This window comes from Callospermophilus lateralis, chromosome X (assembly GCF_048772815.1).
Source record: "Callospermophilus lateralis isolate mCalLat2 chromosome X, mCalLat2.hap1, whole genome shotgun sequence".
In the NCBI taxonomy this organism is placed as follows: domain Eukaryota; kingdom Metazoa; phylum Chordata; class Mammalia; order Rodentia; family Sciuridae; genus Callospermophilus; species Callospermophilus lateralis.
The window spans coordinates 126,280,034-126,292,762 of NC_135325.1; the positions used below are offsets into that span (position 1 = coordinate 126,280,034).

The following is a 12,729-nucleotide window of genomic DNA, read 5'->3' on the forward strand; positions in this document are numbered from 1 at the left end:
TACTACAAATATCAAGAAAGTTCCAAGGTAAGAGGATATGGTGTTTATATGTGGAAATTATATTGGTCACAATTTTGTGCACCTTTAGCTGAGTTTGGTTCCACCTGCCCTCCTGGTCTTGGCTGCTCCCTTAATGGTCAGCAATGGCCTCTGTTGATAGCCCCTCATATTCTGGCTACTTTATCCTCCCTGCAGATAATACCTTCTTCTATCATATCTGCCATGGTAGAAGCACAGAAGCTCCTATGTCCAGGCCTATCCCAACTGAATCCTTGTGTTAGTCAGCTTTTTCATCACTGTGACAAAAATACATGACAAAAAGAACTTAGAAGAAGAAAAGTTTATTTTGGCTTATGGTTTCAGAGGTTCAGTCCATGGTTGGCTGACTCCATTGCTCTGGGCCTCAGGTGAGCAAGCCCATCAAGATGGAATGGTGTGCTCATGGTAGGTGGGAAATAGAGCAGGTGAGAAGAAGGGGGTAGGGACACCTTAAACCTTGCCAGGGTAACCCCCAGTGATTTACTTCTCCCATATAGATCCTACCTTGCAGTAGTCCATTCAGCTATCAAAGGATTAATCCATTAAATGAGTTAATCCACTAAATGAGGTCAGAGCCCTTATGATCTAATCATTGCCTAAAAGCTCCACCTCTGAAATTTGCTGCACTGGGGACTATGCTTTCAACACATGAGCTTTGGGGGAACGTTCCAGATTCAAACCACAATAACCTTCAAAAGCTTTGCTCCTTTCACCACTTCTAGATTCAGATAAGCAGAATATGGAGTCTGGTCTTCCCAGTAACTATTTAGAGGGACAATAAGAGACAAGAGCCATGAAGGAACTGGTACATAAATTTCTCTTCTTTCCTTGCGGCAAAAGGCAATTTTGAGGTACAGTGGTCCATAGAACCTGTTCAAATACATCCAATAAAACCCAAGTAGCTCTGTTCTTGTGAGGCTGAGGTCAATTTGGTAACATTATTTTGCATTTTCTTTCCTTTTTCCCTTTTTCCATCACTCCTACTGCACTGGAATTATGATCCCAACAACATATTGCAAGTAAGCTTTGGATCAAGATCTGTTTTCTAAGGAACCCAGACAAAGACACAAACAATAGCTTTGTATATTCAAACAACAATCAGTAGATATAATTGAGGAAAAGCCTCAAATATAAATAACAAAACTGAAAAATTCTAGGTATAAACTTAAAATAAATGTATAAATGCCAGTGTGAAGAAAACATGTCTATGTGAACTTTGTAATAAGTAATTTTAGGACAACTGTATAGCCGTTAGGAAAAATAAAATAAAATTGGATCCATCTTTTATGTCTGCATTAAGAAAAAGTGCAAATTGATCATGAATCTAAAGAAAATATAATAAAGTAAAACCACATAGGCACTAGAAGGAGGCACAGGCAGATTCCTTTATAATCATGGAGTGGAAAAGATTCTTCCTCCATGACTTAAAATCTAAAAACTATAAAATAAAATATTGACAACTTTTACTGGATACAATATGTTTGTCACATACATACACAGAAATAAAGAACAACTTAAGCAAAGTCAAAGTACAAATGACAAAGTAGGAAAAACTATGCACAACTCTTTATCTCAAAAATTAAGAATAAAAAGAACAACAATGAAGAAAGAGCATGCAGGTCACAGAAAAGAAACATATAAAGAAATGCTCAACCTCCTTCTAAATTAAAAAAAAAAAAAACCTACATTAAACCTTCACACAAATATCACTTCTTGCCTATTTGTTTTTGGCAAGAATCTTGAAGTTTGGCAACACAAAATATCAAACAAAATGTTATTCATATGACATCAATTGTAATATCAAAAGAAAAGAAGGATCCAGAGACTATCATGCTAAGTGAAATAATCCAGTTCCCAAAAGCCAAAGGTTGAATCTTTTTGCTGAGATGTGAAAGCTAATGCACAGTAAACAGGGTGGGGTAGAAGTTCAGTGGATTAGACAAAGGGGAATTAAGGGAAGGGAGTGGGTATAGGAATAGGAAACACAGTAGAATGAATCTGATATAAATTTCCTATGCTCATATATGAATACACCACAGTGAATCTCACCATTGTGTACATCCACAAGACTGGAGACCTAATTAGAATAAGATATACTCCATGTTTGTATAAACATGTCAAAATAGATTCTACTGTCATGTATAACCAAAAAGAACAAATAAAAAAATTTTTAAATAACAAAAAAGAATAGAATCCCCAGGTGTCCAAAATAGGGAACTGGTTGGAGAAACTGTGGTATAGCCACACAACCCAATAATCTACAGCTGTCAAAAATGATGATCTCTGGTTACTGACATGGAAAGAATTCTAGGGCAAATTTTAATGAGGCAGATTAAGGTACTAAATAGTGTATAGAGCATGCTCATTTATGTAGGAAAAGGGGGAATAAAACCTGCAAATGTCTTTGTAAAAAATTTTTGAAATGTGTGAATTAATGTATTACCTCTTCTACAACCATTTTAAAACTGAGCAGAGGTATATTAATTGACAAGGAAGATTAACAATATTTTCCCCAAAGCAGACCTAAGGAAAGATTTAAGATTGAGATTGCATTTAAGATGATTTTATAGAAACAGAAATACAAATGGATTTTATATATGAAAAGATGCTCAACCTCACTCATACAGAAATTTAATCAAAATAAGATACTATTTATCATCTATCAACTTTGTAAAGGTCAAACATTAATAATGCAGTATATTTGAGGAGTAAACAAGGCACAAGCATTTTCATGCACTATTGGCATTGTACATTCACTTGTACTTTGATTCAGCAATTCTAAGATTGTTTTTACAAGCATCATTGCACATGACCACAAACACCAATGTACAAAGATATTCACCACAATATTGTTTATAGTAGCACGAGGCTAGAAACACCTAGGATGTAAAAAGTTGCAAATAACTTCCCTCCCTCTGGAGACAAAAACCTAGACAAAACACAGAATTTTTTTTCTTGAGCTGATCAGAGAACTGTGGTCACCAGCTCTCCCGGGATAGCTGGGATACCTGGAGAAGAGCTACCCTAGGGGGTGATCCTGAGTATAGAGACTTCCAGTTACTGTGGGGCACATGACCCAAGAAATAAGCTACCAGTATGTTCAACCCAGGTCCTTGACTTTCCTTTTCACCAGATCCAGAAACAGGATATTTATCATCAGGATTGTCATTTAACCTGAAGAAATTCACTGTTCAAAATGTAGAACAGAATTTCTCATGCTTGGCACTATTGACATTTTGGCCTGAATTCTTTGTAATATAGGATATTTAATGGCATGTGTAATGTCTACTTGTGAAGTGCCAATAGTACCCTCACCACTAGTTTTAACATCAAAAATTTCCAATGTTCCCTTATTCCATCACACTGATGAGACCAGCTGAGCACAAAGTAGAGAAGACCTTAGATTAGTAAAATATTTTTTTATAGTTTGGATATGAGCTGTCCCCCAAATTCTCCTATGTTTCTGCAGAAATATTCAGAAGTGAAATGATTGGAATGTGAAAGGTATAATCTAATCAGTCCTTCCTAGTTTGAATGGACTGAGTGGTAACTGTGGGCAGGTAGGGCATGGCTGGAGAAGGTGGGTCACTTTGAGTATGCTCTGGAAGTGTGTGTCTTCCCTGTGGCCCCTCCCCTTTGTCTACTTCCTGACCAGCCATGAGCTGAGCAGCTTTTCTCTGCCACATCCTTCTACCATGTTGTTCTGCCTCAACTTGGGCCCACAGTAATGAACTCAGCCAACTGTAGATTGAATCTCTGAACTGTGAGCCAAAATAAACTTTGCCTCTTCTAGGTTAATATGGTCAAAGCTATGCAAAGCTGGCTGAAACAACATTGCATGCCAGAAAATATGTATTAAATGCTACAAATATCAGGAACCTGGTCCCTAAGATAAATTTCTAATGATATGGACAGGTTACTCTCTATAAAGAAGTCGTGCACATTTAATTTGTAGACAAGAACATTGACAGATTGTAATTCATGTTCAAGAAGGTAGAGGAAATAATGAAAATATTAAGGAGACATGTAAAAGATTAAAATGCACAATATGAAAAATGAAAGGTCTCAGGTGAAAGATACACTATATAAAATTAACAGGAGATCGTAGACACTGCAGAAAAAAGATAAATGAACAATTTCAAGCAGTCTATTATAGGGTAATTGGAATCTCCGAGTAAAAGGAAAGAGATGGGAGAGAAAATAAATATTTTAAGCATTACTATTGCTAAGAAAAAACTACAGATCTGTGCATCCAAGAAGCTCAATGAACCCCAAACTGATACTAACAGTGCTGGAGAAAAAAAAGGCACATTATGTGCAAAGGAATAATACACACGAGAAGATAGTGAATAACATGCATAAAATACTCAAAGGGAAAAAAAATTAAGCAAGACTCCTTTACCCAGCAAAAAAATAATTTAAAAACTGAGGTAGAATAAATATCTTTTTCATATGTACAAAGGCTTAAAGGCTTCATCACCAGCAGACCTACAGAGCAGAAGGCAAATTATTCTAGGTGGGAAACATGGATGAACAGAAAGAATCTCAGATCTTGTAAATATGTGCATAAATACACTTTTCTTCTTTTAAAAATCTGTTTAAAAGATAATTGGCTGTTTTGCTGGGTGTGATGGCACATGTCTGTAGTTCCAGTGATTAGGAGGATTGCAAATTCAAGACCAGCCTCAGCAACTTAGTGAGGTGCTAAGCAACTTAGTGAGACCCTATCTCTAAATAAAATATAAAAAGGGCTGGGGATGTGACTTAGTGTCCCTGGGTTCAATATCCAGTACCAAAAAATAAAAAAAGACAATTGGCTGTTTAAAGCAAAAAAAAAAAAAGAATTAGCAATTTATTGTGGGGTGTATAACATATGTAGAAGTAAAATATATAACAGCAGAAGCACAAAGTCTGGGAGAGGGATAATTGAAGTATACTTTTGTAAGTTTATATACAATACATGAAGTGATATAATATTACTTTGAGGCAGACTATGATCAGTTAAAGTGTATACTAAAACTCTAAAGCCACCACCACAATTTCAAATTAAACACAAAAGGCAAAGCTAACAAACAAGATAAAATGGAATTATAAAAATAATTGATCTGAAACAGAGCACAAAGACAAAAAAGGAAACAAAGAATAAATGAGACAAGTAGCAAGATAAGAGATTGAAAATCCATGATATTAATAGTCAAATTAAATGCAATGGTCTAAATAAAAGGAAAGGATTGTCAGATGGGATTTAAAAAGCAAGACTGACTATAGCTACCTATAAGAAAACCACTTTAAGTGTAAACACTGAAAAATTAAAAGTAAAATGATAAAAATCATATCATTAATAAAAAAGAAAGCTAGAATGGCTGTATTAGTATCAAACTGCAGATTTCAGAGCAAAGAATATAAAAAAAGGAAATTGGCTGTTTAAATTTTTAAAAATTGGCAATTTATATCCCATAATATTATTTATATAACATTATTTTATTATTATTTCATAATAATAAAAGAATCAATTAACCAAATAAACATGATCTTAAATAACCTGAGGTTGCAGTGCAACATATACATGTTAAATCTGGGAAGAAACAGGAGCTTTCAGAGAGAGATTAGAATCAAGCTCATACTTATCTGGGTCAGAGACCACCAAATACCAGTAAGAAGAATTCACCTAGCATAGTTGATGAATTGGTAGAGGCTGAGTGTAGTCTAGCAAGAAAATGTGAAGCCCTTAAGGACCACAGGTAGAAGAGGTTTGCACTCTTGGCTTTTCCTCCACAAATTCTATGAAGTGCAAGGAGTAAAACCAACAATGAAATACTGCTGGGGATGCTGCACGAAATGAAGTCTCACTGAAAAGCAATACTACAGGCAGAAACTTGAGCCTGCCTAAAGTGAAGTGTGTTGGAAATGAAATAAGCAAAATACATTTTTTCTCATTTTAATTGCTTGAAAAAAACTGATTGGTTAAAGCAAAATTAGAAGCAACGTATCATGTTTCTAGTATTTACAATGCATGACATTGACATGGCACTATATTGCTTTAAGGGCCTCACACTGCTCAAGAAGTAGTGCATTACTTAAAGGAAGCCTCCAATTAATTAAAGATGTCTTTTTATGCTCTAAGGCAACTGCTAAAAATTTGTAAAAAGTTATGAATAGTAAGTTAGTAATGGAGACAAGTGTAATAATAAAAATGCTTATTTAACTCAGGAGAAGGCAAAAACAAAGAAGGAAAGAATGAATAAAAAAGCAAGACTTCAAAACAAAGAATAACATCAGAGTTATAGAAATAAATAAACAAAATGATTTCTGTTACCCAAGAAAATAATAGTGCTAAATGTATGTAATGAATGATCATCAAAATATATGACATAAAAATGGAACTGGGCTGGACAAATTCACAACTACAGATAGAAATTTTCATACTCATCTCTTAGTAACTGATAGTAAAAGTAAGCAGAAAATCAGTAAGGATATGGAAGAACTGAAAACACTATCAACCAAGCTGGCCTAATTAAAATTTCTAGAACATTCCACCCAATAATAGAAAACCCATTTTCTTCAAGTGTACACATAATATTCAATAAGGGAAATTATGTTGTGGGCCATAATATAACCTAATAAAATTTAAAGAATAGAAATGATATAGTTTGTTCTTAGATCATAATGAAATCTAGCTAGAAATTAATAACAATGAAATTTAGAAAATCCCCCAATATTTGGAAATCAAACAAAAAATTGTAGACAATCCTTAAGTCAAAAAGGAAATCTCAGACAGAAATTAAATAATGTTTTAAAATGAATGAAATTAAAACATAACAATTCCAATTTTGTGGGATGCACTTAAACCACGTTTAGAGAGAAGTTTGTAGCATTAAATGCTTGTATTAGAAAATAAGAAAGATCTCATATCAGTAAATTAAGTTTCCACTTTAATAAACTAGATAAAGAAGTGATAAAATTAAACCCAAAACAATTAGAAGGAAGGAGATAATAAAGACAGGTGGGTAAATCAATTAAATCAAAAGCAGAAAACAAGCAGAGATCAATGAAACTCAAAACTGGTTCTTAGAAAAGATACAAAACTGATTAGGGAAAAAATAAAGAGGACATAAACTACAGCATCACAAATGAAAAAGGAGCCATCATTGCAAATTCTAATAAGAGAAAATGACCAACTTAATGCCAATAAATTCAAGAATGCAGATGAAATAGAAAAAAATCCTTGAAAGTCACAAAATATTGAAGCTCAATCAAGAAGATATAGATAATCTGTTTAGCCCTGTATCTGTTAAACAAGTGGAATTCATAGTTCATCTTCTCACAAAGAAAAGCCCAGTCCCAAATGGTTAAATGGTGGATTCCAACACTCATTTAAGGAAGAAGGAATACAAATTTAGTACAGTATCTTTCAGAAAAAAAAAAGAGGAGGGAACACTTCCCATTTTATTTTATGAAGCCAGCATTATGCAAATATCAAAACCTAACAAAGACAGCACAAAAAAAGGAAAACTGAAGCCCATATCCCCCACTAACAGAGACACAAATATCTTCAGCAAAATATTAGAAAAACAAATCCAGCAATACATGAAAAGAATAAGACATTACAACCAAGTAAAGTTTATCTTAGGAGTTCAAGTCTGGTTCAACATTAAAAAATGAATCAGTATAATTTACCTTAGTAACATGCTATAAAGAAAAAAGCTTATTATTATTTTTATAGATGCAGGAAAATCATGGAACAAAATCCAATTCATGATTTTTTAAAATTTTTTTGACAAAATTAGCAATACAGGGACAATTCCTCAGCTTTGTTAAGGACACCTACAAAAACCCTACAGATGACATACTAAGATCAAGAAACAGTAAAGGATGTCTGCTTTTATAATTTCTATGCAACATTTACCATACTGCAAGTTCCAAGAACAAACAAGGCTCCTAGAACTAATCAGTAATTTTTAGCAAGGATACAGAATAGAAGAGCAACAAAACCAAATGTCAAACTAATTCTAAAATTGACTGAAACAAAGGACCTAAAATGGTCAATATAACCCTGACAAAGAAAACCAAAGTTGGTGGTCTAAACTATCTCATTTCAAGAATTATTATAAATCTATGGTCATCAAGTCACATGATGTTGGCATAAAAATGAACAAATAGTTCAGTGGAACAGACTTGGAGAATCAAGAACCAGACCTACATTAAATGTAATAAATTGATTTTTTACAAAGTTGCAAAAATAAATCAATGGAATAAAAACAGTCAACTCAATAAGTGGCATCAGAGCAAATGGAATCCATATGCAGGAAAGTGAACCATGACATATACTTTACAACTTTTACAGATTAACTTCAAATGAATGATGCATCTAAATATAAAATGTAAAATCATAAAAATTTTAGGAAAAACAGGAGAAATTTTTCAGAATCATAGGGAGGTGAGGTGTTCTTAGATTTGACAATGAGACTATGATCCATAAAAGATAAAATGGTGTTTTTATTCCATTAAAAAAATTGAAATTCCAATTTTACCAAAGACACTGTAAAGAATGTGAAAAGACTACAGAGTAGTAGAAAATATTTGTGAATTACATACCAAATAACTTGTATCCAGAGACAATACAAGTAAAGCCCTTAGCATAGTGCCCAACAGGTATAAACAGTCAATAAGTGTGAACTATTATAAGTTTGTTATGATTGTTATAGAATTCTTTAAAAATGAGAAAATAGAAGTAAACCAAATTTTGTCAATTGGGAAATCGTTAAGTTATGATAATACATTTATCACAAGGCAATGGTTTAAAAGAAAAACACAGTAAACATATATGTGCTAACCTGGAAAAAAATATCCAGAATTGTTGTGAAGAAAGCAAACTGCAGGACAATTAATATAAAGTGATCCATTTGTGCAAAAATAGTTACATATTTTCCGGAAAATTTTCTAGCATGATACTACACTGCTAACAGCTGTTATCCCCGGGGAGGGGAGTGGAATAAGAAAGGGTGCAAAGGGAAGATAGGATGGTGGAAGAGGAGACTTTCTCTTTGTGCTTATTCCTATATTGTTTGAATTTTTACTGTAGGAATAAATCTCTCCATTACTTGTAAAACAAAAATTACAAAAGAAAAAAGTCAACTAACTTTTAAAAGATCAGTAAGCAAGAATAATTTTCTGGTTGCCTTGGCTAATGGAATGAAGTGGATGAAGTACAAGCTTGGATTGAACTAACCATTTTGCCTAAACACAGACTGAGCTTGCATTTGTGGTACTGATGCAGTGCTGCTTGCTGACCTGCCAATACAAAGAACTGAATTATTGTCCTGGTTGTGCCACTAGCTTTGGTTGGTATTGTGTTAAACATGTTAGATTATGAACTTCCTGAGGACTAGGATCAAGATTTATTTCTCTGTCTTCCCAGCACAAAACCTAGTTTAGAGTTGGTGCCCAGTTCATGGGAGGAAGGAGAAACTAGTTGTGACAGGAGCTTAATTAAAGCCTTTAAAGCCTTAGTGAATAACAGCTCTGCCTAGGCCGGGTGGAAGTGACACACGATCGACATCTAGTGGCTAAAAGGGTTCCTGCAGACCTTAATGATAGAGGAAACCGACTTTTCTTTTTGAGGCGTGTTTCAGAGACCCATGCTCTAAAAAACATCGAAAAAGTAGAGCATGAGAGTAGAAGTAGGTTTTCTTCTCTTGTTTCCTTTTAGTGTTAATGAGACTTTAAGCAACTGCACAGTTAGGGAAGCAGCTGGATGAGGTAAAGCAGTGAGATACAAGCCTTGCTCTTATGGACTCTTGGACTCAAAAAGAATGATGCAGGGACATACTTGTGGCTAATTAGAGAAACATTACTGCTTATCCATCTACCTTGTCTATATGCTAAGTAGAACAACATTCTCCTAAAATGTTGCTCATAGGTGCAAACAACGAAAATCTTTTCAAAGACACCAAAGAGTGTGGAGTCTTTCCCAGGGTGAATGGAGAAAGAGGCTGTAAAATATTGTACTTCAGGGAAAGATCCTGTCACAAATTCTAGAAGTATTCATACATTACCTAAGTTTTCTTTGTGATCTTGTTTCTTCAATTTCCATACAATGTGTGCTCTTAAATGTGGGAATGAAAAATATTGCTGAGGTAAGGGACAGCTGTTTGAGAGCTATAGACAAGAGCACCAGGCTGAACAGGCATTTGGCCCCAGCTACCTCAGATCGGCGCTGGCATGGGTGGATTTGTTCCCACCCCAGTGTTCTACAGTTGCCGAGAAATTAGAAATTATGAATAAGATGGATCCATCAGGCTACTCCCAACCAAAAACTTTTTAAAGCTCTAATATCTATTTATATGCTGCTCCCAGAGGACTGAAGTGTTTCTTTCTAGTTGCTGAAGAACAAGCTCAGTAGCAATCAGGTCTTTAAGCAGAATGTTTATAAGACCTTATCCTGAATTCTCAGGATGAGCTGTTAGTAGCATAATTAAAGACGGTAATAGGATGTGTAGGAAGATGTGCTCTTCCAAGTGACCCTTATTTCATAATAGTAAAAGTCAATCATTCCTGCTGGACGAGAAAAATGTGGTGTCAGCATAAAAAAAAAAAAGCTGAGAAGCGACACGAAGAGAAATGAGAAATGAGTTCATACTATGTAGAAGTCTCTAGACAGGCATGTCCCTAGTGATAACTAAATGAGAGATCTCTCCTTAAAGTCCAAGGGTAATGCAGGAGCCTCCCTGCCTGCGGTATCCAGGCAGGTTTCTCTTGCTGTCCACTTCCCTATCCCTTGCCCTGTTCCCTTCGCTGGGCAATGGGAATCAGATCCACTTCCCGCCAGAGGCAGGAGCACTCATGGAGATGTCTCCCTGGTCTCTCTAGCACCTGGACTTGTGCCTGGGGCTTCAGCCCCAACCCGCCTCCCTCTGCCATGGTCAGCAACTGTCCAAAGCCGCTGAAACCCACAAGCAAGAGCCACCGGGATCTGCCCCGCTGCAGGGCGCAGCTGCGACGCTGGCTCGACGTGCGATTTCGCTTTCCGTCGATCGGCCTCGCCTGCAGATACGGCTCTGGGAGCGGCTGCATTTGGCGCGCCCAGAGCCCTGGGGCTCCCCGTGGCCTTGGCGCGGCCACTGCACCGGCAGGGGTAGCAGGACACTAAGGCCAGGCGTTCATAGCGCCCCTACTCACGTAGCGCTGCAGCTTCCTCTCGGGGGGCGACTTGACCAGCCAGCCGGTGCACACGGCGTCGCCCGTGCTCATCGTGGCCGCTGCCGCCGCCGCTTCCTCCAGCTGGGCCGGCCGCCTGCAGCAGGAGGAAGTTGGGCCAGGGATGCTGGCGGGGCGGGCCCAAAGCCTGCCCGCCCAGCGCCGCTCCAAGAGGCCGCTGCGACCCCCACCTCCGGCCACCAAGGCCCCCGGGGAAGGGACGAAAGCAGTTGCATGCAGTCTTAGACGGCGGGGGAAAAGCAAGCAACGAAGTCGAGAAAGCCCCTTCGAGCAAGTGCTGTGACTGGGGACCCTGGGCAGGGCGCCTTGGAGCTCTCACTCAGGGGCCCAAAGGACTGTGCTAATGGCAGAGCCCAAGCCCAGAGTAGCAAGGGCCATGGAAGAGCGCCCACCAAAAGAGCTCTGTGGAACTTATTGCCTTCATCCGCATCCCCAATGAACCACGTCAACAAGGGCTGGTCTCTGGGCCTCTTGGGGCACCAGAGCAGAAACCTATGACCCACTTCTGCCATGCATATAGTTCAGAGAGGAAGAAAAAAAAAGGACTCCTCTGTGACTTCCCTGTTCACTTGATTATTTGCAGAATACTGTGTTTTTTATGCTGCTCCTAAAGATCAATGATAACCTCAGCTGGCAAAACTGTTTAAATGTCTTAATGAACCCAAATGATCCAAATTCAAAAGTTAGTGAGTACTATTAGCAATTTCTTTGGTTAATTGTACCAGGAAGTATGGTAAGAACTCTAAATTATAATGATAACAATAAAAAGACCTGATATTTATTGTGACATTTGTCAGTGCCAAGCTAACACTATGCCATTTATGGTCCTAAGCACTTTACAAGCATCACCTCATTGGATCTGCACAAACATCCTATCCAATGGGCCGTGTTGTTATCTCAATTTTTCAGGTAAGTAAAACGAGAAATAGGGTAATAATATAATTTGTTCAGAGCCACACAACTGAGAAATTATTCATAGGTAGTCACAGCTGTTTGTCTCAAGAACCTCCTGCCAAGCACCACTCTCCACTCTTTGGGAACATACTTTATAACTGAAAAGCACCATATCAAAGTTAGAACCAGGGGCTGGGATTGTGGCTCAGCAATAGACCGCTGGCCTAGCATGCGCAGGACCCAGGTTCGATCCTCAACACCACATAAAAATAAAGGCATTGTGTTGTGTTCATCTACACCTAAAAAATAAATATTTTTTTAAAAAGTTAGAAGCAGTATCCATGATGTGGTAACCATCTCTGTGATGTTTGCTGGCATCTGGCCAGCTCCCTGTTCTACAATGCTCTTTTCACTGGGTACAATGCTTCTCACTTGGAAGTGACACTTGGAAAAAACAAATGATTTACAAAGAGAATTCTTAACCTGATACCCTACATATAATCAGAATTTCCAGGGAGAAATGTCTATTTTTTTTAAAAAATAATACCTTTATTTAATTTATTTATTTTTATGTGGTGC

At 37.0% G+C, this 12,729-nt stretch overlaps 1 protein-coding gene across 4 annotated transcripts in view; it reads right to left on the minus strand.

Annotated features, from left to right (window-relative positions):
- Gab3 (GRB2 associated binding protein 3) overlaps nt 1-11,298 on the minus strand; it is a 55,636-nt gene extending 44,338 nt beyond the window's left edge. For all 4 annotated transcript variants that reach the window (XM_077106373.1, XM_077106375.1, XM_077106372.1 and 1 more), the window contains exon 1: nt 11,218-11,298. In XM_077106373.1, coding sequence (XP_076962488.1) covers nt 11,218-11,289 — 72 coding nt within the window. In that variant the 5' untranslated portion in view covers nt 11,290-11,298. The remainder of the gene's footprint in view (nt 1-11,217) is intronic.
- Between the last annotated feature and the right edge of the window lie 1,431 nt (nt 11,299-12,729).